General features: G+C 57.5%; 1 protein-coding gene across 1 annotated transcript; it reads right to left on the reverse strand.

The window, feature by feature from the left end:
• Positions 1-6,724: 6,724 nt before the first annotated feature.
• Positions 6,725-25,066, reverse strand: A4GALT (alpha 1,4-galactosyltransferase (P blood group)). Its single transcript, XM_040991420.1, has 3 exons — positions 25,026-25,066; positions 9,459-9,587; positions 6,725-8,475 (listed from the first exon to the last, which is right to left on the reverse strand). Exon 3 carries the CDS (start codon positions 8,432-8,434, stop codon positions 7,361-7,363), a length of 1,074 nt encoding a protein of 357 aa, XP_040847354.1. The 5' UTR covers positions 8,435-8,475; positions 9,459-9,587; positions 25,026-25,066; the 3' UTR covers positions 6,725-7,360.
• Between the last annotated feature and the right edge of the window lie 241 nt (positions 25,067-25,307).

Genomic DNA, 25,307 nt, shown 5'->3' on the forward strand with positions numbered 1-25,307 from the left:
GTAAGAAAAAAATTGATATAGACCACAGCCTTTCCGGTACTGAAGGGCCGACCAACAACCAACGGCCCCTCGTGGCTCTGGGGCTCAGAGACACAGTTTACCTGGCGAGGCCACACAGCCCCCTGGGCACAGGGGTGGGACTGGATCCCACGTGGAAGGTCAGCATCATGGGAAGTGGCTTAAGTAGGGCCAGACCGGGCTGGAGCCAGGAGCTTCTTCCGAGGCTCCCACGTGGGTGCAGGGACCCAAGGCCTTTCTCAGCTTTGTCAGCAGGGATGGGAAGTGGAGCAGTTGGGACCCCAACCAGTGCCCATATGGGATGGCAGTGCTGTTGATGACAGCTTAATACCAGCCCTGGCCATAAAAATCCTTTAAAAAACCCAACCACACAGCTACTTTGGGAGTAGAGTTAAAAACACTTTTGCCTTGTGGCTGTAATCTTGCTCCCAGGTATGTACCCAACTGATCTGAAACTTACATTGCTGCAAACACTGCGTGTTAATCATTGCAACGGCGTGACTTGTAACTGCCCCAGCACGGTCCTCCAGCAGGTGGACCGACAATGAGACTTGTTCTGTTCAATGAAGACACGTTCAGATCGCTCCGTGCTGCCGAGCCACAAAGTCACAGAGGAATTTCAAACTTATTTTTTAAATTGATTTGAAAGCCTCAGTAACTCCTGCTGGCTCACTGCCCAGGTGCCTGGAGCAGCTGGGGCTGGGCTGGGGGCAGCCAGCAGCTTCACCTGGGTCTCTGGGAGCCAACCACCACCTGTGCGTCCAGGGTGCCCCCAACAGGTGGCTGGGAACTGGGAGCCAAGCTTGGACGTGAACCCAGGGGCCGGATGTGGGAGTATAGACATCAAGGAGTGTGCCCACCCCCCAGTGCCCGCCCGGGGAGGAGGGGGGCTTTAATTGTATCACTCGGCCCAAGGGGCCGACAGGAAAGGCCACCTTCTGTCTGACTCCAGCCAAACCCAGCCGAATCAGCAGACGCAGAGGCAGTGAAGTGCCCTCGGTCCCCAGAGGGTCAGGGGGAGGGACCCAGCCACGAAGCATGAGGATTTTTAGGGCAGAAGCCGTATCCTGTCTGATGACATCACAGCTGGGTCAAGATGCAGGGTCCCTCAGGCCACAAAGCGTGGACCCTGATGTAACCTATGGGCCGAGTAATAGTGTATCGTACAGTTCATCAGCTTTGGCAAAGTGTACCTTGCTGATGTTCATGCTAACACAGAGCTCGGCAGGACTACAGGGGCCTCCTGTGCCGTCCTTTCTCCCTGTACACCTAAGACTGCTGAGAACGTAACGAGCCGGGGCTTGTGTCTAAGGGGCTGAAGGGACCGCTCGACACACCATCGCCGCGCAGACCGGCTTCCTGCTGACGCGTCCGGGAGGACAGCGCGTGTGGCCCAAGCACCTGCCACCCACGTGGAGTTCCTGGCTCCTGACTTTGTCCTGGCCCAGACGCGGCTGTCACAACCACTCGGGGAGTGAACCAACCAGGAAAAAGCTTTTTCTCTGCCTCTTGTTCTCTCCCTGTCTTCAAGTAAAATAAACCCAGATACATATTTAAAAGAGCAGCTGTGCGTCTTCTCGCACACCAATGGTTAAAAATAAAACAGCAGGTGCAACAGAGAAAAAATGCTCCTTGACCTTCAGGCTGTTTTTTCAAGGAGAAGGTAGGATTCCCTTGACGGGCACGCGCCCTTATCGTCAAGGGCGGAATGCAGAGACCCGCGCAGTTCTGTGCAGACCTTGCAAAAACAATTCTGATTCCTGATGTTAAAATAACACCTGCAGCCTGTTGCCTCACAGCTTAACTGTTCCTGGTCCAGGGCAGGAGCAAACACTGACTCTGGCTTCCGCCCTCAGGTCTTAGGACAGTCCCACACCTTGTAAAGCCTCCTTTCTGGACTTAGCATGGTGGCCTAGCGGCTAAAGTTCTTTCCTTGAACACACTGCAATCCCATATGGGTGCCGGTTCTAATCCTGGCAGCCCCACTTCCCATCCAGCTCCCTGACTGTGGCTTGGGAAAGCAGTTGAGGACGGCCCAAAGCCTTGGGACCCTGCACCTGAATGAGAGACCTGGAAGAGGCTCCTGGCTCCTGGCTTCAGATTGGCTCAGCTCCAGCTGTTGCAGCTGCTTAGAGAGCGAACCATCGGATGAAAGATCTTCCTCTCTGTCTCTCCTCCTTTCCGTATATCTGCCTCTCCTTTCCAGTAAAAATAAATAAATCTTTACAAAGAAGATTTATTTATAAAAAAAAGATTCATTTATTGGAAAGGTAAAGTTAGAGTGAAAGTCTTCCACGTGCCGGTTCATCCCAGATGGCTGCAATGACAGAGCTGCGCCAGGCGAGAACCAGGAGCTGCTTCCACGTCTCCCGTGCAGGTTCAAGGGCACGAATAGTCGGGCCATCTTCATTTGCTGGGGCACCCCTGGGGGGTGCCTGTGGAGACAGGGTTCTGGCAGCCGCTGTGCACCGTTCCATTCTGCCCTTTGCGCTGGCACAGGAGGGACACTGGCGGTTTCTTTATGGTCACCCATATGTCATTCCCAGCTTTTGGTGGAGGTAGGGGCCCTTGATGGGTCTACTGGGAGAGTGATAGGGTAGGAACCAGGGGGGGGTCAGCCTGCGACCCTTAGGGTCGGTACGTATGGCATGGGGGGGACACTTTGGGACTTTAGAAAGCTGTGAGGTGGGTGGCACTGGGGCAGCCCGAGCTCACTCCACAGCCTGGACCAAGACCCCAGCACCTGCCCCAGCCCAGCCTTGGCAGGCACACAGCACAGACCTCGAAGGCTGTTGGACCAGTCCCAGAAAAGTCAGCTTGACCTGGAAACTGCCCGCATCCTCGGGTTCCTCGAGGCCCTGATGGAAGTGGCATGGGTTTGTGGGTGACATGTGCCTTCCCAGCCTGGCAGCTACCAGAGACGGCTGTGTGGTGCAGGCGTAGGGACCAGGAGACTTCCGGCTGAGTCCAGAGGCAGCTCCCCCTGCCCCCGCCCGTGTGTGTTCACGCTGACGTGGGGAGAATCTGAGGACCCGCATGCTGAAGCCTTACTGTGCTTTTATGGTGGCTGTGGTCATTCTGTCCCCACCCTGGCCTCCCTGCTCGTCCCGGGGCCACTCGCTTAGCTTCTCACAGAAAGTCTGCAGGAGAGGAGGCGTGGCCCGACAGACCACAGCTGGGCAAACAAGGCGTTTGTGCCAATGCTTGCACTGCTAAGCACCATGGCAGGCTCCCAGCCAGCCAGAATTCCAAAAGCTTTTCCTGTGAGCTTGACTGTATCCACAAGGTCTCAAGTGCATTGTAAAAAGAGAGAGAGAAGATGGGGACATGGCACGAAGGCTCCACTGGCTAATCCTCCACCTTTACATGTCAGAATCCCATATGGACGCATGTTCAAATCCCACTAGTTCCACTTCCCATCCAGCTCCCTGCGTGTCATCTGAGAAAGCTGAGGACAGCCCAAAACCTTGGAACCCTGGGCCTGCCTGAGAGACCTGGAAGAAGTTCTTGGCTCCTGCCTGTGGATCAGCTCAGGCCGTTGTGACCCACAGCCATGGTGCCTGTGGGGAGCAGGTGCACAGCATGGCCACTGGCACAGGTTCCAGAGCCCACCCGCTGGACCAGCAGCCAAGCCCCGACACTGCGCTGGGCGGCAGCTTTGGCTCCCACAACAAAGCGCCCAAGACGTTCATGAGTTCCAAGCAAAATAAATGAGACGTTCTTCACATTCCGGCACAGAACCTTCTGGGAAACCACGCGGGACAATGGTCTACATTTCCCGACAGCAGAGCTCCGTGGCAGGCGTGCCTGGCTGCTCCCCAGGCTCCTCCCATGCTGCCTGTCTCACACAGCATTGGAACTTGAGCTCAGCACGCATTCTTCCAGCTCCCCTTGCAACAAAGGGAATGGGGTTAGAGCAGCGATGATGCGAACGGGAATGAACATTAGGTCAGGTCTGCTGGTTGGGGGTCAGTGCAAAGGCAGGAGACATGGCAGCTGCTTCGGGTCATGAGACAGGAGATGCGTGTTAAGGGACAGAGTGGGGTTTCAGGGGCTTTTGGAGTGTTTCTGGGGCTCCGAGAAGCAGAGAGAGAGAGAGAGAGAGAGAGAGAGAGAGAGAGAGAGAGAGAGAGAAGCATTTGCTCACTCACTCCCCAAAGACCCACGGTGGCTGGGTCAGGTCTCCCACAGGGAGGGGCAGGGGAACAACTCCTTGGGCCCTCACAGCCTCCTCCCAGGGGGCCCAGGGCAGGGGGCCGGAGTTCGGAGTCCCGAGCTAGAGCCAGGGACAAGGAATGCAACGCAGGTGTCCTCAGGGGCAGCTTACCTCGGACCCTGGGCCAACATGAACTGACTCAGGATGTTGCACGGCGCTGGCTGAGTTACAGATCATCCACTGTGTGCAAGGAGGCTGGTCCAGGCGGGTGGCAGCCAGGCCGGAGGGCGCGGCTTCTCTGGTGGTCACCGTCAAGGCTCAGCATGGGGCAGGCTGGGCTGTGGCCACCAGTAGGGGCTGGACTCTGTAGTGCAGGCCGTCTGCTCTCTCTCTCTCTCTCTCTCTCTCTCTCTCCCCCAAGTGAATTCTTTGCCCTGCTCCCCAGCGTTGACCTTCTGCCATCCAGCTGAACTCAGACAGCATAATAAAAGCCCGAATGGAAAGCAAGAAGCTATTTGTGGCTGAGTTTCCCCCAGGCCCTCCGGGAAGCTGCAGCATTTATGGCAATTTTATAAAGCTCAGTTTTTCCCAAGTCATTTAGGGTTTTTTTTAGTTGACTTTTTTTTTTAAGATTTATTTATCTTTATTACAAAGTCAGATATACAGAGAGGAGGAGAGATAGGAGAAGGAGATGATTTTCCGTCCGATGATTCACTCCCCAAGTGACCACAACGGCCGGTGCTGCGCCGATCCGCAGCCAGGAGCCAGGAACTTCCTCCAGGTCTCCCACACGGGTGCAGGGTCCCAAAGCATTAGGCCGTCCTCAACTGCTTTCCCGGGCCACAAGCAGAGAGCTGGATGGGAAGTGGAACTGTCAGGATTAGAACTGGCGCCCACATGGGATCCCGGCGCATTCAAGGCGAGGATTTTAGCAGCTAGGCCACGGCGCCGGGCCCGACTATTTTTGTTAATGAGCCTCTTTTCTCCAGTAAGTCCAGAATGGGACACGTCCTGGGGGAAGAAGGATTTCAGGGGAGGCCAATGGGTTGGGTGGGGCTACCCTGGGATAGGAGGATTAGGGGTTGGGGCAGAGTGGGGACACTCCAAGGGTGGGAGGCGCACAGAGCTGAGCCGAGGGTTAGCTGACCTGGGATAGGGGCGCAGGCAGAAGCCGGACTGGACCAGAGGGTGACGGGGTGGCCTCAGCCTCAGAGGACAGGCCAGGCCTCTGAGCTTCCGGTCACTGCCCCTTGCTTGGGCCACTCCTGCATGAGGAGCCCCTGCTCAGGCGTGCCAGCCCCCTCCCCGAGGACAGCGCCTGGCCAAACACGGAGGAAGTGAAAATAAATCAAAATGACATTGACCACAGTGCTGCCCCTTAGGACATCAGCCCTGGCTGTTCCATTTCCAACCCAGCCCTCTGCCCCTGGGTTTGGGCAGAGGCAGGAAGGACCCGTGTCTCCTGTGGGTGCCATTGGCTCCTTTAGCCAGTACGGACCCTCCTGGAATGGCTAAGGGGCCCGCAGTCAGCTCTGGTCACTGCACTTCCTTTGCAAGGAATTGGAGTGTGAATGAGACAGCTGGCAAAGAAGGCCTCCGAGAGAACCTTCACGGAAACAGGGGTCAGACACTACTTCTTTGCTTGTTGCGCAAGGGTGTGGCCCCAAGGAGCAATGGCAGCCCTTTTGGGGCCACGAGGCAACAAGCCTGAAACCTGAAATTGCCACCTTTTACAGGAAACGTTGAAGAGCTGTGTGATTCACCCACCCAGTAGACACCTGTCAGCAGACCCCGCGTTTGGGACAGCAGATATGTGCGAACTATTCCCCAACCCCATGGTAACACACGCTCCTGGTGTCTGCGGGTGCCACTCAGGCAGGGGTGTGGCAATAGACATCCACACCGTGTTTGGCTTTGTCTCCTGAAGGACTTAGCTTCAGTACCCTCTGCCCGCTTCCCTCCCAGCTGGCCAGGAGCCCATAAACCACCAGTCAGGGACGGCAGAGAGGACCCGCGGACCTGGGACACTGACCCCGGGCTGGGGACGTGAGGCAGGGCTGAGGCATCCTCCGGCCACATCGAACTTGCTCCACTTGGGAACTGACAGAGCTCTTTGGCAGTGTGGAGCTGCAAGCGCCCAGGAGGTTCATGGGAAGCGGGAATACCTCTGGCCAAGGGGCATCACCATCCCCCTCCGCCCCTCCCGACTCACCCCTACTGGCTGCTGCACCGGCTCCAGAAGTGGAGACCACCCCCCGCACCCCCTGATGCCGGAGTCTCTGGCCTGCCAGTCCCATCCCCAGCATGCCTTGCACAGGCTGATCCCACTTAGGGAAAGCCAATTCTGAAACTAGGTTCCAGGAGTGCCTTCCCCCTGCCCGTCCCTCCTCCGTGGGCCCTACTGCGCGTGGCTGCAGAAGCCGAGGTACTGGAAAGGGCTCTCACCTCCCCAGGGCGGCTGGACGACGCCCTCCGGCACAGGCCTCAGGCCGCCACAGCTGTCCCTGGGCCAGGCCTCCACACCTCCCTTACCGACAGCCCTCCTGGGCCTGGTGGCCCTGCCCTGGCTTCATTTGGAACAAAACAATGGGAGCTCATCAGAGGGTAGAGGTAGGAACGCCGGTGGGGGCCTGCAAGTCATCAGGCTCCTGTCTTCCCCACTGCAGGGTCTCCCCTCACCCAGGGGATGTGAGCGGCTGCAGGCCCATAGCCCCAGCCACTGTCCACTTCCAGGGCTAAGACAGGCGCGCGTGGGAACCCGCCTCACCAACCACACAGCAGGGGGCACCAGTGAGTCGCTCTGATTGAGATCTTTGGGATCCATCCAGGGGTGTGGGGTGTCGCTTGGAATGCTCCTCCCGCAACCCCAGTTCAGAGAGGAGAAGGGGCGAGGGGCAGGCGCAGCAGCTTGGTCCCTCCAAGGTCAGTACCAGCCCTGGGCTTGGGGCGGGGGTGCCTGTGCTGTGTCTCCCAGTGGCCAGCCCTGCCCTGCAGGCTGTCCCGGGCTTGCTCATGCTTCCCGAGGGTTCTAGAAGGCTCCGGAAGCTCACGGAGCTCCTTTGGGTCGGTTCCAGGGCCTGTGCCTGGAACACTGGCTGAAAATGCGGGTGCCACAGCTCAGAACCTCCCACACCTCCCCGGGAAGGCTGGCCCAGCACCTGTCTCCATGCGGGCCCACCTGGACCCTTATAAGTACATCTTCATGGCCTCGTGTGTGGTGGGGCAGTAGCGGGCGTGGAGCTGGGCCAGCAGCGCCCTGGACGTGGCCTCGAGGCGCGTGCCCTGGCTCTTCTTGTTCCACAAGTGCACCGCGTAGGTGGCACTGAGCAGCCGGCTCAGCTCCTCGGGGCTGACCTCCTCAAAGTACTTCCTCCAGTTCTGCCAGGCGATGGGGTAGAAGGCCTCGCGGGGCAGCGCCGTGACGCCGCGGCACGCGTGGCTCTCGGCCAGGCTGCGGGTGGAGCACCACTTCTTGAAGACCCGCGTGAGCAGCTGCGGGCCCTGGTGGCCCCAGACCCAGCGGTTGTAATGCGCCACGAAGTCACGCATGCACAGCGCCAGGAAGGAGTGGCCGCGCTCGAAGGCCAGGAAAGCGCCGTTGAGCACGTAGCGGGACTGCGTGCCCAGCGCGTTGGTCAGGTTCCCGAGGCTCCGCAGCACGATGAAGTCCGTGTCCAGATAGATGCCCCCGAACTTCCAGAGCAGCGCGAGGCGCGAGGCGTCCGAGAGCACGGGCAGCAGGTAGGGCTCCCAGCGCCGGCGCGCCGCTGCGTACCAGGCGGCCAGGGGCGTGCCTGCGAACAGCTCCTCCAGCTGCAGCGGCAGCAGCCGCACGTTGGGGAAGCAGCCCAGCAGCGAGAGGCCCAGGTGCCGGGGCAGGGAGGCGTTGCCCCCCGGCAGCCCCTTCATCAGCACCGCCACGCGGGCCTCGGGGTGGGTTCTGGCCGCCGACTCCACGGAGCACATGAACAGGAAGTTGGGGTTGGTGCGGTCCGAGGTCTCCAGGAAGAAGATGTTGGGCGCTGGCGGCAGTGGCGTGGAGCTGCCGGAGGGCGGTGCGGGGGGCTCCAGGGTCGGGCAGGGGACCTCGGCAGGCAGGTTCTGCAACTGTCCCTGGTTCCCTGGCCCTCCCACGACGTGCCAGTAGATCACCACGGAGACCAGAAATGTGAACTTGAAGCTGATGAGGAAGAGGGCGCAGATGCGCTGCCTCGGGGCGCTGGGGAGCAGACGCAGCAGCCAGTCAGGGGGGCTGGACATGGTCTTCCCAGATCCCCGATCACAGGGAGCCGCCGGCTCATCTGCAAGAGACACGCACCCCTCAGGTAGGTGCCAGCACTCCCAGTCCGCCTACCCTGGGACGCAACGCTTCCTTCCCAGAATGCCCAGGCTGGGGTCCACAGTGGGCAATGGCCACACAGGAGTGTGGCTCGGCCTGGCCATGCCTGCTGGGGCTGGCCGCTCATGACTTGAGACCCAACTCTTACACCCCTCAGCTCCACGAGGGGGCTTGGAGCAAACTCTAAGTAATCTTGAGAATTTTTGCCACAAGGAGGGGGCTCTGGCTGGCATGGGTGTTGGCTCACTCAGGGGGTGCTGAGGCTACTCCAGCCCGTGGGTGGATGCTGCCGGGCCCCAAAGCTCTGGGGGGTTTCCTGCCCCCCTGGGTGGCTCCAGCACCCACCCACAGGGACTGCACTTTCCACAGAGCCCAGTGTGTGAGGGAAGTGGCAGGGAGGAGGTGCTGAGGTCCAAAACCTCTAATCACGGCTCCTGCCCTCTCCTGGCCATATGCCCTGGGGAACAAACAGGAGTGGGCCCTGCCCCTGGAGTGGGGCTTTGTGGGGATGCTCGGGCTGCAGCTGGCCCTGAACTGTGGGGCCTCAGCTTTCCACCTGCAGCGTCGGCCTCCAGGCTGTGCACAGGTTCTGGAGGGAGGAGCTGTCCCAGGTCAGTCACCCCCTAAGCCCCACGGCCACCCCCAGGCGGTGAGCACCTCCCCATCCAGCAGACGCCACACCTGGCACTTCAGAGGTCCCGTACAGCAGGTGGCAGGGCCAGGGCACATAGTCCAGGCCACACGGCTCTGGCCCTGAGCAGCCCAAGGCACAGAGGCATTCTTGCCACTCCAAGGACCAGGCACAGAGGCGTGAAGGGGGCATGGGAGGAGCGAGGGGGACCAAGGAGGGGGGAGTTCCTTCCCTTCCCCCAGGACAGAGAGAGACAGCGGCAGGACAGTGTGGAGAACAGGGGCCCTGGATGGCGTCACTGGCTGGAAACTGACCAGCATGGACAGTGCACGGTGAAGAGCAGGGGTCCCAGCCAGCACAGTGGTTTTCCTGGCTCAGTGGCCAACTTCCTCCACCAGCACACACGTGGGTCCACTGCTCGCTTTCAATGCTTGCTGACCCACCTGCAAAAGATGGGCAAGTGTCAAAAGGAGGTACTCATTGGCCACACCTGCCCTGGGAGCCACTTTCAGAGTCAGGCCGTGCATGGGGGTCCCAGAGAAAGCAAGAATTAGGCAGAGCGCTATCCTCCACGCCCCCACTGGGAGCTGGGTGAAGGAGGAAGCCACTGGATGGCTTCCTGGGGGCGGTGAGTGCCCAGCCTCAGTGCAGGGAGAAGCAGGAGGCCGTGGGGCTCTGATCTCCCCAGGGCTGGCCTTGTGGGGGGCAATACTGGCACACAGGACAGAATGCACATCTCCCTGACACCCACTCACACGCCAGGCAGCCAGAAGGCACAGAGGGACGCTGGGGGTCAGGGGCCAGCCGAGCTTCAGGGCCGTGAAGAACAGAGCCGTGGTGTAAACCCACCACCCCATCTTTCTCCAGCAAGGAGAGGCGTTACTTTGGTCCTGAGTGTTTGTAACCTGACATGAACCACACTGGACAGCTGATGAACAGCCCACGCCCCCCCCCCGGCCATCGGGGGCACCATGGTGTGGCTGGGATCTGACTCCATCACAGTTCAGGGGCGGGGGGAGACAGTGGGAGGTGGGCCGTGTTGCCCACATCCACTCCTGACCACGGTTGGGGGTGCCAGCCTTGAGTGGAGCTATATTTGGTGTCAGAGCCCAAGACCCAGGAATAGAAACTGCACAGGGCTGGGCACGTGTGACTTCAGGCCCAAAGCATGCCCCGGCCTCACTCCCTTCTCCTCCCCTACAAGGGCCTCCCAACGCAGGCTGTGCCCTGGCCCACATCTGCCGAGGCTGGCACACGGCTGTTGCCACCTCCGGGCCTGTACCGCTGTGGTCACTGCCCTGGCCTGGGATGCCTACGGCTCCCATGTCAGCCCCATACGTGACTGCAGGGAGGGGAGGGCTGAGCAGAATGGGCTGGCGGAGACAGAAGGCCAGGGCTCAGCTCTGACCCTCTGGGCCTGCCCTCAGCCCAGGTGTGGCAGCCCTTCGTGCCCTCCCTGTTCCTTCATGGCCCCCAGTAGAGGAACCACTGCTGAGCCCAGCACTGCCTGACCCTGACCCTACAGAACCATGCTGGCCACCACCTCCTGGCAGAGCTGGGCCCCTGGAGACAGTGGCCCAAAGGGGACAGTGAGACTCAGCCGAAGTTCCACTCCTGCCCCTGTGCAGGCTCAGGGTGGGATCAGGGTAGACCTTGGCCCAACTCCTGAGAGAGCACCCCACGGCTGCCCAGCAGATGCCCACGGACGTGGTGGCTCGGCACAGACTCGGGGGGAGGGTGTCTCTGAGGGGGCTGGGGAGAGGGACACTCAGGGTCACTCCCCCAGGGCCCTCCAGGCCAGGACACAGCACAGGCAGGGCTGGTCCCTATACCTCCATCTTGGCTCCCACCCCAGGCTCTCCCCACCCCTCAGCTTCTCACTCCCTCACTTTTGCTTCTAGAGAACTGAATCAGATGCCCTCCCCGCCACCTGCACCTGTGTGTGTGCAACTGTGTGTGTGTCTGTGTACACCTGTGTGTGTGTCTGTGTACACCTGTGTGTGTGTCTGTGTACACCTGTGTGTGTGTCTGTGTGAGCCTGTGTTGAAACTTTAGTTCCAGAACCCAGAGCCCTCCTTAGGTGTGAGCAAGGACCATCAGGGTGCCCACTCCAGCTGTCCCCTGCTCTCTTTCCCTATCACTCAGAGCGCAAGTGCCCACGTTGTTTCAGCCTGGGGCGTGTGAGCGGCCCCCATGGGAAGGGAGGGCTGCTTCCGAGCTGGGCTTACCAGGCCAGCACCAAGCAGGCGGTGGCCGGCTGCCGGGAGCAGGTTCTCACACTCAGGACTGCCGGGGCCAGGGCCGGGTTTCCCACTGCACGAGGCGGCAGCTGCGAGGAGTCCTCCCCCTCCCACCCACATCTGTAGACAATCAGTGAGATACAGGGCAAAGCGGGAACAGACTGTAGCTGCAACTTTAGGGAGACCAGCAGGAGGGCCAGACCCAAAACCCAAACACCTGCAAGCCCCAGGGAGGGCAGACAGGTGGGGAGAGTAGGGGCCCAGCAGGGTGCCAGCGGTAGAAGATTCCAGAAAACCTCCCTTTCAAACACAAGAGGGCACAGGGTGGTGTGCTGTGGCCGCATGAAGCAGGAGGGCTCACGCTGCACAGAGGCCCTGTGAGACCATAGCGAGCATACGGGCAGGGCCAGGTTTAAAGAACTGCTCGATGGCCAGCAATGTGGTATACCAGGTAAAGCACCTGCCCATAGCACCAGCATCTCATACTGGCATTAGTTCAAGTCCCAGCTGCTCCATTTCCCATCCAGCTCCCTGCTAATGTGCCTGGGAAAGCAGCAGAGAATGGCCCAGTACCTTGGGGACCCTGCAGCTACATAGAGGACTTCTATGGTTCTCTCCCGACTTCAGCCTGACTCAGCCCTGGCCACTGCAGCCATTTGGGGAGTGAACCAGGGGATGGAAGATCTCTCTGTCCCTGTAACTCTGATTTTCAAATAAATAAATCTTTTTTAAAAGGCACATCCCATCACCATGGCAACAGAGGAAGGAGGTTTTATTTTTTTCAGCAGAGACACCACCCAGACGCCTATCCTGGCCTCTCTCCCAATTTCCACCAACGCCTCCTGTTGGTCACCGGTCCAGGAAAATCCAGCTCATTCAAATATGGGAAAAGGACTAAAATGGAATGGGAAGACTCATAAAGATGCCTCCCTGTAAAGCCATCGCCACAGAGATGCAAAATTACGGCGTGGATTGGAAAGTGAAGACGCTGGCACGGTCGGGGGAGTGGGAGGGGCAAGTGGGGACACAGCAGGCGCCGAGGCACGGGGAGGGGGAGGCTGTACAGGGCAGGCTGCTTGGAGCGCGGACAAGAGCGCTCCACTTTCATGCAGCTGGGAGACGGAGAGCATCAGAAGGCACGCGAGCAGCATCAACGTCATCAGAGAGACGAAAGGCAAAGGAAAGAGAGACTCATGAAGACAGGCAGGAGGTCCCACGCTGTGGCATAGCGGCCAAAACTTCCACCTGCGATGTTGGAATCCCATATGGGCACCGACTCGCATCCGACTGCTCCATTTCCCATCCAGCTACTTGTTGATGTACCTGGGGGAGAGCAGTGGAGGATGGTCCAAGTGCTTGGGGTTGTGCAACCACATGAGAGACCCTGAAGGGCTCGTGGCTTCATCCTCTCCCAGCTCCAGTCGTTGGGACCACCTGGGGAGTGAGCCAGCACATGGAATATTTCTCTCCCCCTTTCTTTCTCTGTAACTCCGACTTTTCAAACTAGAGAAGTGTAGGGGAGAGTGCCCGGGTGTGGTGACCAGCTCCTGAGTCCTGGGCAGAGCTGGGTGCACCTGCCTCCAGGATGGGAGAGCTGGACAGAGCGCCTGGGTCTCAGCCCCGGCCAGGGCTGTGGTAAAGATCTCAGAACAGCATCAGCGGACGGGGCTTCCAGCGGACGGGGCTTTCAGCAGACGGGCTTCGCTCTTGCTCTGGATCCTCCCTCCCCTCCCTCCCGTCTGTCGGCCTTCTCCCATCTGTAACACTACTGAAAGGCAGTGACAGAGACCTTCCGTCTCCTGTTCACTCTCCACATGGCTCAACAACCGGTCAGAGCCGACCTAAAGCCCCTAGCCAGGAACACCTTCCAGGTGCCCCCACAGGTGGGGGAGGGACCCAAGTCCTTGAGCCACCACCTGCTGGCCCCTACGGCTTTCTGCCTCCAGCAGAATGTTAAAACTTGTAAAGAGTAAGTGTTTAAAATGACAGCTCAGGGGATCACCCTTGGAATCAGGGGAGAGTTGGTCTTACTAATTGAAAAGCTACACGGGGCGAAGGGGGAGGGCAATGTGGTGGCACAGCAGACTAATTTTCCTCCCTTTCACACCAGCATTCCAAATGGGTACCAGTTCAAGTTCCATCTCCTCCACTTCCCATCCAGCTCCCTGCCTGTGGCCTGGGAAAGCATTCGAGGACGGCCCAAAGCCTTGGGACCCTGCACCCACATGGGAGACCTGGAAGAGCTCCTGGCTTCAGATCAATTCAGTTCTGTCTGTTGCAACCACTTGGGGAGTGAGCCAACAAGTGGAAGATCTTTGTCTCTCCTTCTCTCTGTAAATCTGACTTTCCAAAACAATTAAACAAATCAATTAAAAAAAATCAATTAAAAAAAAAAAAACCTCAGACGTTACAGATACCGCAGAAACACCACAGCAGCACGGAACTGCCAGAAGCAAGCTTACTGGTTGGGTTGTATTCCTAGAAGTTACAGGCCCCCAAACATCAAACAGTGGAAGTGGAAGCATAGGTTAAACACCAAGACCCAGGCAGCCAGGGCTAACCCCCGCCCCTGCGCCCCTGCGGCCCCTAGATACATCATTACACTCTGTGTCCAGAAAATGCTACAATTCAACTCTGAAACTTTGCGTTTTCATGTGGAGTTTCATCCTAAAAGAAACCTTAGGTGTTCACCCCACACTCGCCCCTGTACCCACACACAACACTAAGAGAAACACAGTGGGTAACCGTGCTGGGACTCCTCCCTGGCCCTACAACCAGTGTCCAGGGCCCAAGGGACATAGTGACTTTTTTCCTGCTTTTTAAAAAGATTTTTTTTTGCATCTTAAAGTTAGAGTTACAGAGAGAGCAAGCATGCTTGTCCATCCACTGGTTCACTGCCCCAATGGCCGCAGTGGCTTGGGCTATGCCATGCTGAAGCAGAGAGCCAGAACTGCGACGGGGTCTCTGGGGCGGGCGGCAGCAGCTCCACCACCACCAGCTCCCTGAGTCACTTGTTTTTAAGAAGAGATTTTTATATTAGATTCCAAACAATGCAAGGTCTGCATTGTATTCAGGAGAGGCATCTCAGGCAAAGGGGTGAGAACAGATGTAAGAGGAGGGGCCTGGTTCTGGCCCAGCCCTGCTCTGAGGTCGCCTGGGGAAAGGGGAAGTGCCTCGCCTTGCCTAACCATTATTTTCTTTTTCTTCCTTTTTTTTAAGATTTATTTTTTTATTGGAAAATAAAATATAGATATATAGAGAGGAGGAGAGACAGAGAGGAAGATCTTCTGTCCGATGGTTCACTCCCCAAGCGGTCACAATGGCTGGAGCTGAGCCATTCCTAAGCCAGGAGCCGGGAGCTGCTTCTGGGTCTCTCACATGGGTGCAGGGTCCCAAGGCTTTGGGCCGTCCTCAACTGCCCTCCCAGGCCACAAGCAGGGAGCTGGATGGGAATTGGGGCTGCTGGGACTTGAACTGGTGACCATATGGGATCCCGGCTCATTCAAGACAACGACTTTTACCCCTACACTATCGCACTGGGCCCTTTTCTTTTTTAAAGATTTATTTATTTGAAAGACAAAGTTAGAGGGAGACACAGAAGACATCTTCCATCTGCTGGTTCACTCCCCAAATGGTTAGAACAGCAGAGGCTGGGCCTGTCTAGAACCAGAAGCTTCTTCTGCGTGTCCCACCTGGGTGCGGCGCCCAAGGACTTGGGTCATCTTCCGTTGCTTTCCTAGACCACAAATAGGGAGCTGGATCGGAAATGGGGCAACCAGGAGTTGGACGGGAGCTCACATGGAATGCCAATTGGCCACACCACAACTCTGGCCCCTTATCTTTTCTTGTTTGGGACTCACTTGCAGAGCCTGCTGAAGGCAAAAGGGAGGAGAGACTCCTGAGTGTTGGGGCCAGTGTTGCAGTTCAGTGAAGCTACCAGCTGTAATGCTAGCATCCCAGAAGCGCTGTCACCCATGTGGGAGACTCAGAGGGGACTCCAGGCTCCTTGCTCCCAGCCCTCCTCCTGGCTCAGCCGCAGCCACTGTAGCCATTTAGGAGGTGAACCAGTAGGTGGGAGATGTCTTTCTCGGCCTTTCAAATACACAAATTGTTAGGTGAGCCCCCAGAAATGACAGTCTTGCTGGTAATGCAAAAATCAAGCAGAGTTTATTGTACCAGCATGCTGGGGTCAGACCGTTCTGGGGGAACGCAGGCCAGCCAAGGAGGGGTCGGACCCGGAACTAGCAAAAGGCTAGAGATTATATAGGCCCCTTTCGACTGTAACATATGTCAAAGTCAACTTAAAAGTAGCAACTTCAGGTTTTTTTTATGGCTCCCAGGTACAATCAGTCTACTCCATTCCCACACATTATCTTTTCCGGCTCATCCCATTTTCACACCCTTACCTTTATGGCTCTTTCAGTTCCTGGGACTGGAGAATTGCGCCCTGTCCTCCTGCACCTGGGTTTATTCTATAGATAAAGCTTGCGACCCTGACTCATTCTGACTTAGGTGGAATTTCCCAATGGCCTTGACTTAGCAAAGCAGCAGCTTTTTTATTTTTTTATTTTTTTATTTTTGACAATCTTTACATAATTAATTAGGGTAAAAGGTTCAAGGGTTATAGGAAAGTGGGTAAGACTATCATTTCCACATTGTTTCCTTCATGTATCTGAGACAAAGGGGGATTTTAAAGGAAAAGCCCCACCCAGTCTCCCACCCACCCCAGGTCCCGGATGTGGGGCACTCCGAGGGTCTTGCTCGAGTGGTTTGGATAGTTCACCAGTTAACGCAGCAGCTTCTTATACTAAGAGGCTTTACACTGCCTAACAAAATCTTAAAAGACAAAGTAAAAGAGCCAAACTCACAAAAGAACCAGGGCGAGACACAGTTATCTATTTTCACATTTTTAAAAAGATTGATTTATTTTTATTGGAAAGGCAGATCTACTGATTTATTTTTATTGGAAAGGCAGATCTATCTGCTGATTTACTCCCCAAGTGGCTGCAATGGCCAGAGCTGAACTGATCCAAAGCCAGGAGCTTCTTCTGGGTCTCCCATACGGGTGGAGGGTCCCAAGGCTTTGAGCCGTCCTTGACTGCTTTCCCAGGCCACAGGCAGCGAGCTAGAAGGAAACTGGAACAGCCAGGACATGAACTGACACCCATATGGGATCCTGGCACATGCAAAGTGAGGACTTTAGCCACTTGATTGTCGTGTTGGGCCCTATTTTCACATTTTAATCTATTTATTTGAGAGAGAATAGCTTACTCCCCAAGTGACCATGGCAACCAAGATGTGGCTGAGGCCAAAGCAGGAGCCTGTAGCCGCATCAGGGTCTCCCAGCGTGGGGAGCAGGAAGCCAACCACCTGGGCCATTACTGCTGCGTCCCAGATCTGCACTGAGAGGCAATGGCGCCGGGAGCCGGAGGTGCGTATAGAACCCTGGCCCTCTGGCATGGGAGAGACACGTCTTAGCCACTAGGCCAAAAGCCCACCTGGGCAAGGTATTTTTAGAGCCAGCTTCAGTGAACCCTCCAAAAATGGATCACTTTAAAATCACCTAGCAGCAAACCCTAGGAAGGAAAAAAAATGTGAATTTAAAGTATAACACAGAAATTAAAATGTCACAAAGATCCGTCACATGCAATCTGACTGACAAACCTGCCTTGTGAGTGAGAATTACTGAAAACATCACGGATAAAATAGAAACAGGAAGAATTTAGCAGAACGTTGAAAGAACAGAGCACGCAAACCAGACTGGGTTTATTCCAGAGCAAAGACGGTTCAATTGCAGGAAGTCACGGCCACTTTTCTTCAGATTCACAGATCTAGGCAGAAAGAACACCAACCAGGCCTTTGGACCCAAAACGCACTGCACCAAGCAGCCAGCTCTTGTGGTAAATTAGGAATCCATGCACGATGATTCCCTAACGCAGACCACCGAATTCCGCCCCCTCCCAGCACTGCCACTGCCTTGGCGAAGCGTGCACGCCTTGCGGCCCCGGGATGACAGGAACTAGAGGTACGCAAAGGAAAAAGAAACACAGCCACTGCTTTCATGCGACACCATCACAGACCCGAAAAGTTAAAAAAAAAAACCTAGAAATCGTACCAGAGGGGCTGGTGCCGTGGGGCCGCAGGTTCAGCATCCCACCCAGGCCGCTGGCCCGAGACCCGGCCGCTCCACTCTGGTCCCGCTCCCTGCCAATGAGCGGGGAAGCAGCAGAGGACGGCCTGCATGGTCAGGCTCCTGCCCCTTACTGCAGCCACCTGGATGGCTTTGCCCTGCCCAGTCCACACCGTTTGCGGGGAGTGAACCAGGCAATGGGAAAAGCCCTGTCTTTGCTGTGTCTCTCCCTCCTCCCCCATCATGCTGCCCTTCAAAGAAATATGTAAATAATAATACAAGAATTCCAGAAGGCAGTAGAACACACACGCATATACACAAATGATGAGCAGCCAGCAGGCATCTGAAGAAGAAATGAACTAGAAAACCCTTCTTTTAATAACAAGGACCATAACCTCGGGGTTCAGGTGAACAGAAGGTGCAAAATTGAGGAGCCTGGGGGTCAGGGGCCACGAGATCAAAGCTGACCGATGCAAAGGCACCCTGGCTGTGCCTGGGACACGCCGCCCCAACAGCGTCTGCTCCCTGGGATCCTGGCATTGGGCAAAGCTGGCTCAAGGGTGGATGTGGAAAAACAAACAGCCCAGAACACACAATGGAGTCCTGGCGCTGCCGTTGGAGCTTGAGCCAGCCTGGGAACGGGCTGAGCAGCGAGGCAGGAGGAACCAGGTGACATGAGGCAACACCGGCCCCTGGCCTCAGGGAGCCCAGAAGACGCCTGAAGACAGAAACCAGGAAGGGCAAGAGGAAGAGACCCTGATTACCTAGAAGTGAAAGAAGCAAAACTTGTCCAAGCACCTCCCAGAAAGCCAGCATGGGACGGCCGTGGACACCGCGTGACCCGTGGACACTCCCAGAAAGAGACCAACACCCTGAAGGAAGCTGCCAGTGGAGGGTATCCAACCCGCCTCCCACATCCAACACCTGGAACCCATCCCACCTCCTCTTTGATTCAACTTCCTGCCAACGCCCCCCGGGGGCAGCAGACGATGGCCCTGGTGTTTGGGACGCTGTTGAGCCCGTGGGAGACCCAGGAACAGTCCCAAGCTGCTGACTTTGGCCTGGCTGGGCCCTGGTTATGGCAGTTGCTTAGGGAGTGAGCCAGTGGACTGGACAATCACTCTGTCACTCTACCTTTCCAACAGATAAATCTTTTTTAGAAAAAGTGGGCCAATGACTGCTTACACACATACAAAATGTGATCCTTAAATAAGTAAGCAGGAGGCTGGCACCAGGGCATAGCTGGCAAAGCCTCCACCTGCAGTGTCGGCATCCCATGTGGGGACCTGTTCACATCGCGTCTGCTCCACTTCCCATCCAGCTCCTCGTTAATGTGCCTGGGAAAGCAGTGCAAGATGGCTTAAGCACTTGGGCAGCTACACCCAGGGGGGAGACCCGGAAGAAACTCCTGGTTCCTGACTTTAGCTTGGCAACCATTTGGTGAGTAAACCAATGTATGGAAGCTCTCTCCCTCCGTCTTTCCTTCCGTGCAATTAGTCCTTCAAATAAATAAATACATCTCTAAAAATAAAAGACAAGTAGGCAAGATCAAGAATGTTTGTGCAAGTAGAGAAATATCCTCAAACACTGATAGCGTCTCTCACCTGGCAGACCAGCAAAACCCCAGACACTCATGAGCAAGTGCCTGGCTTTGGCCAGGATATGGAGGGCAGGCACCCATGGGTGGGCAGGCCCAGCACCGCCCCTTGGCCAGGGAGACCCAGTCCACGGCAGCTCAGAGAGGCGGCCACCCTTCCTAGCAGCAATGCCAATGTGGCCACCGTTCTTGGCTGGGCACCACCAAGTCACAGAGTTGTTCGAAGGCACAAAGGTGAACAGCGATGGGCTTATCCCAGCAACAGACAGACACTGCAACCATGGAAAGTCACCCCAAGAGCCAGGGGCCAAGGCCCCGGTACGTTATATACTGTGAGCCCACCAAGGCACACAGCAGGTTCTCAACACACATGTAGAAATATACATATACTGATTTGAAAGACAATGTTGGAGAGAAGGGGAAAGAGAGAGATCTTCCATCCCCTGACTCACTCCCTAAATAACCACAACTGCTGGGGCTAGAGCCAGGAGCCAGAAACTCCATCCGGGTCTCCCAGGTAGGGGGCCCAAGTGCTTGGGTCATCTTCTGCCGCTTTCCCAGGCACATTGGCAGGGGTTTGGATCACAAGTGGAACAGCCGGGACTTGAACTGATACTGCAGGGGGAGAGGGCAGTTTAACTTGCTAAGCCACCATGACGTTGGCCCTCCGATGCAGACCATAACTGGGAGGACTTTGAGCAGAGCGAGGCTGCTGTGGGATCATATCTGCCTGCTTTCAGGTTTACAAGATGAGCCTGCAGCAAGCCTGGCCCAGGTCCATCCGTCTTGGCCTCTGCTTCCAGGAACTCCTCGCCCAGTGTCCTCTCTGGCCAGGTCACCACCCTACAACATGCCGAGACCTCCTGTGCACATCCCCTCGCCTGGCCACCAAACATCCCACCCCAGGGGAACCCAGCTCACCTTCTGCCTCGGTCCCAGCCCCCACAAGCACTGGGAACTGCGAGTGCCTGTCCCTCCCCCGGCTCCCTGTCACTCTGCCACCACACTCGGAAGAGCGGCTACACACCCAGAAGAGTGGCCACACACCCAGGAGAGTGGCCACACACCCAGAAGGTACTGTGACTTCTCATTTATCCTGCCCCACCCCCACCTTGGTTTCAAGTCTGTCCCGTGGGGCCATGTCACACATGAGAAAGCTGAGGTGCATAGAAGGGGAGCAGGGTATGTCTGCCCCCAGTGCCAGCCCGCTCACTTCATGGTCTGTGCTGCCCTGGGACGGCAGAGCAGGCCACCACAGGGAGTGGCCAAGGCCCTCCTGTGGGCACCTTGGAAGTGAGCCTAGCTTGCACAGTACTCTCCCTGCACCCAGAACTGTGGCACAGGCCCAGGAAGGACAGGTGTACCTGGGGTAGTGGACCAGAACCCCATGCTGTCCCCACTCCCACCCCACACTATGAATGGTATTAACATCAGGGCAGGCCTGGGTACAAGGCATGAGATGTGCAACTAAGCTGTGAGACTCACACCTTTAAAAGTGGCCACGGACACTAGTCCTTGTCCCCCCAAGCTGACCAGGCCCTGGGCACCTGGGTTGTGGCACAATTTGCCTGTGTCTGCAATGCCCTCGGCCACTGCCAGTATCCCCTTGCCACTCATATGCAAGGCAGCAGCTAGTAGTCTGCCTCTGTGCCACGGAGGTCCGAGTCCCAGCCGGAGGAGGGCGAGCCCTGTGTCAGACTCACACCTTTGAGGATGATGGGAGCAGGGGCCTTCCCACCAGTGACTGGACTAGGGGCCTTGGCAGCATCACATGGCCGTGGGCTGTGGCACTGCTGCCCGCTCTGGCTGGTTCCTTCCAGTCCTTTCCGGCTGCCTCCGGCCGGAGCCACATCCCATCATGCACATTTGTTTAATTTTTCACTCAGCAGCACACTGAGCCCTGCGATTCTAGAACCAGATGCTTGTGGTGGCTGCACAACTGTATACCTTTCCTAACAGTTACCAACTATATACATGACAGCTATGCCTAGCCAGGGTCGTGGAAAGCACAGCCGGGTCTCCAACAAGGGTGCAATCCACCCGGGACAGAAAACACTAGAAAAAGCAAACCACACAAAGTGTCTGCATGAACCTTGAGCAGAACTCCTCCCTCTGGAAACAGCACAGCCCGAGGACCACTCTATCTGGCATTGAGAGTCAGAAACACGTGTGTGGGCCCAGTGTAATGGCTCAAATAGCTAGCCCTCCCCTTGTGGGCACCGGGATCCCACATGGGCGCTAGTTCATGGCTCAGCTGCTCCACTTTGCTTCCAGCTTCCTGCTTGTGGTCTAGAAAAGGTCCAAAGCTTTGGCAAACCCTGCACTCACGTGGTTAACCCGGAGGAGGCTCCTGGCTTCGGATTGGCTCAGCCCCGGCCATTGCGGCCTCTTAGGAAGTGAACCAGCAGATGGAAGATTTTCCTCTCTACCTTTTCAACTAAAATAAATGATTTTTTTTTTTAAAGGACATGTGTGTCTGCATGGGCTCTGGTACCTCCTCATGCAAGGATATCCGCACTGGTAGGGGTCCCAGCAGGCAGGTGGGGGATGGGGTGGGAGACATAGCCAGGTCCTTTCCCACTCTGACCTCTGGCCTCCTGCTGCTTTGGGACACACAGCCCTGGTGGCCATCCTGCAGGTCTCGGTGCTCAGGTCTGGGGTCTTTAGTGACCAAAGGTGCCAAGTGCTCAGGGCACAGCCCATCCCTGTAGGGGCACTAGGGGTCATCTCCATCACTTCGGGACATACTGCATCTCAGCGGGCAACACAGCTGCAGGGTGGTGCTGTTGCTGGCTGGGCCACTTGCTGAGGCCACAGGCTAACAGCCCAGGCCCCACCACAGCCCGCCAGGCTGCTTCTGCGGCCGTCCACGCATGGAGTGCCCTAGTGCCCACACTGTCAGGCACTCTTCAGACCCGTGACGGTCCAGGAGTGAAGAGACTCAAGGCATAGCCGGCAAGAGGCAGAGCTTTGCTCACGAAGGGGTTGCCTGTGCTTGAATTTCATTCCCTCGGGGACTGCACAGGGCCAGGGACCCAGGCTCCCCGGCCCTACCCCGACTGTTTGTCCATCTGGAAAATGGCAATAACAGCACAGGCTGGCCTCCAGGGCTAGAGGACCAGGAGACAGCAAAGTGGTGCACGGGCAAAAGAACCCCGACTCCAGGTTGCCAACTGGGGGTGGGGATGGGGATCGGGCCTCAGTCTACTCGGAGATCCAGATGCCCATGGACCATTTCAGGGTCACTCTGCCTGCCAGCTCACACTGCACTGCACAGGTGTGAGCCCAGCAGGCTGTGACACTCACAGTAGGCGAGGTTGTAAACATAGGGCAGGTATGGGCCCGGCGCGGTGGCACAAGTGGTTAAGGTCCTCGCCTTGCACTCCCGGGATCCCCCACTTCCCTTCCAGCTCCCTGCCTGTGGCCTGGGAAAGCAGCAGAGGAAGCTTTGGGACCCTGCACCCGCGTGGGAGACCCGGAAGAGGCTCCTGGCTTCGGATCAGCATAGCATCGGCTGTTGTGCTCACTTGGGGAGTGAATCATCGGACGAAAGATCTTCCTCTCTGTCTCTCCTCTCTGTATATCCACCTTTCCAATAAAAAAATAAATAAAAATAAATCTTTAACATAGGGCAGGTATGTGGGCAGTGGCCAGGAAGAGAAGGGGTCCCCTCCTCCCCCAGGTCTTACCACCAGAAGCTCTGATTCCTGCTCATCCACCCTCGGGAGCTGCCAGTAGGCAGACTAGGATGGCAGTTGGCAGGGGGGATGCCAGCTTGCCTGGCAGCAGCAAGAGCAATCAGCTCATGACTGCCCACAAGGCAGGCTCAGAGGGACAGCCACTCCTTAGGGCGAGCAGGGTACATGGGCAGAGCCTAACTGGAACCCTCTTACGGCGTTCTGACCCTGGACCTGGAAGCGTCCCCTCCCTTCAAGTTCTGGCCATGGGAGTGTCTGCACCTGCTCCCAGCCAGGGCAGAGGGAGGAAACAGGGGGACGAGGCTGGTAAACAGCACAGCCTGGCACCCAGGGAGCTGCGCTCTCCCCTGGCAGGTCTCCAGTCCTCATCAGCCATGAAGGTCCCTGGGGGATGGATCGGGGGCTGCTCTGCCCTGCACCCCCACCCCTGCTCAGCCCTGCCCTTCCTGTCCCAGGCTGCCTCTTTTCCATCAGCTCATAAATGCAGCCAAATCACCCTCATCAAAAAGCACACAGAGGAAGCCAAAGAAAAAAAAAAAGTGCTGCTGAAACACACACACACACACACACACACACACACACACACACACACACACACCCCCACCCACCCACCCACACCCAGCAGCAAAACAAAAAGCTACCCCAGGAGGAGATTGCAGTCACCAAGGGGGGCCTGACCAGGAACAAAGGCTGCCCAGGACTAAATGGCTAAGCACCAAACAGCCTGAGCCGGCTGCGCATTTCATTTCCAGGAAGTCGCAAGAAACCAGCCGCGGCCCCAGGATCAGGATCTGAGGGCCATTCTACAAGTCTCGGCCGCGTGCAGAATGGTCCCTGCACGCGACAATGTGCCGAGTTTGCAAGCCACCCCTTGACAAACCTGAATGTTAGCAGGAGTCCATTAAACACCCAACAGGACGGAAAAGATCAAAAAATATTTGTGGGCAATGGTGGATGCTCAAGATATCATGTTAATTGGTACTCAATTATGCAGATGCATTTTTTAAAGTAAGTTTGTCCCAAAAGGGAAAATTGCAACAACAGTCAGCTTAGACACACGGATAGATGCACGTGGCCCTGGAATTTCCCCCAAGAGTTAACACCTAGAAAAGAGGGGGGCAGTGAGGGAGATGGGCATGGGGAGGGCCTAGCTGGTGATGCAGCCACTCCAGTGTCACCACCTTTGGTGTCAGCACCCTTGGTTGCACAAGGAGACTGAAGTCTGGAGGGAACGCCCCCTCCGTCATTAACCCAGAGGCTACAGGGCTTCCACTGCTGTTGCAAAGCGGTTGAACAGATTTTCTGGGAGGGTGCAGGTTTGGGAGTCCGTCCTGCACCCAGCTGTCCCAGCAGACCAACTAACAAAATCCCACCTGCCCTTGGCCTTTCCCTTCCCTGGGTGTTTGGCCTTCGGCTTGGGGACCCCCTTTTAGGAGACCTCAGTTACAGGACTATGGGGCTTGGGGGGGCGCGGCACAAGCTGGAAAGGGCCTGTCAGTCCTGCAGGAGGACCCTGGCCTGGGGCTGCACTCCACCGGTACTTTGGAAGGTGACAGAAAAGGCAGCCCTGCAGGCCAGGCCAGGTCACCTTTGGCCCCAGGTGCTCCAGGGCCTGGAGGGGATGAATGGGTCGCGGGGAGGGGAGGGGGCAGGCAGCAGCAGTGTCCGGTGGGGGCGGGGTGAGTCCGGGAGGCAGATCTTTAACCCCTCTCAGCGGGGGGCGCAGTTGCAGTGTCCTGCAGGAGTGTGGGGAGGGGGTTACTCCAGGGCCGGACGGTGAAAACGAAGCAAGCAGACTGCCCCAGACCCCAGTCTGAGCACTCGGACCCCAGTCGTTCCGGCCTGGGCGCCCCCGTCCCCGCTCCAGGTCCGACTCTGGCAGTCGGTCTTGGCACGGCTCCCAGCGCTGGCGCCTGCAGCCGGCATCCCCCTCCAGCGTTGCACACCGGGCAGCGCAGGACCCGGCCCCTCGCCCTAGGCCCTCACGTCCCGGGCCCCGCGTGGGCCGGGCTCCAGCCGTTCCAGGGTCCCAGGGCGGGCGCGCCCTCCCTCGCGGGCCGGGGGCAGCGAGCGGTAGCCCACTTCGGGCGCCTCCTAACAGGTGGCGTAGGCCCGAGCTCTCCAGCCGCCCCTCCTTCTCGGGGAGCCCTCCTCTCCACCTGAGCGCGGGCGCCCCGGGACCCTGGCTGAGTCCCTGCCCGCGCAGCCCCTCGTACCTCCGGCTCCCGCGGCGGTGGACAGCGGACAGCCGAGCCGGGCGGGCGGCGCCGGCGGGCGGGGCGCTGCTCGCGCCGTCCAGGGCGGGGTCAGTGCAGCCCCGCCCGCTTGGTCTCGCAGGATTCCCCCACCGCTGAACCGAGGACTCAGGGGTCCTCACCACCGCTTGCGTCCTAGCCCTCGGACCAGCAGGGGTGCAAGCTCCCGGTGCTGCCCTGCCGTTTGCATCGAGTTGGCACGCCCGTTTCACAGATGCGCATACTGAGGCTCAGAGTGGCTAA

This window comes from Ochotona curzoniae, unplaced genomic scaffold (genome assembly GCF_017591425.1).
Source record: "Ochotona curzoniae isolate NIBS_2020 unplaced genomic scaffold, NIBS_Ocur_1.0 contig_1014, whole genome shotgun sequence".
Taxonomy (NCBI): Eukaryota; Metazoa; Chordata; class Mammalia; order Lagomorpha; family Ochotonidae; genus Ochotona; species Ochotona curzoniae.

Bases quoted from the DNA above. Each gene is read 5' to 3' on its own strand.
- A4GALT (XM_040991420.1), bottom strand. From the start codon at position 8,434: ATGTCCAGCCCCCCTGACTGGCTGCTGCGTCTGCTCCCCAGCGCCCCG.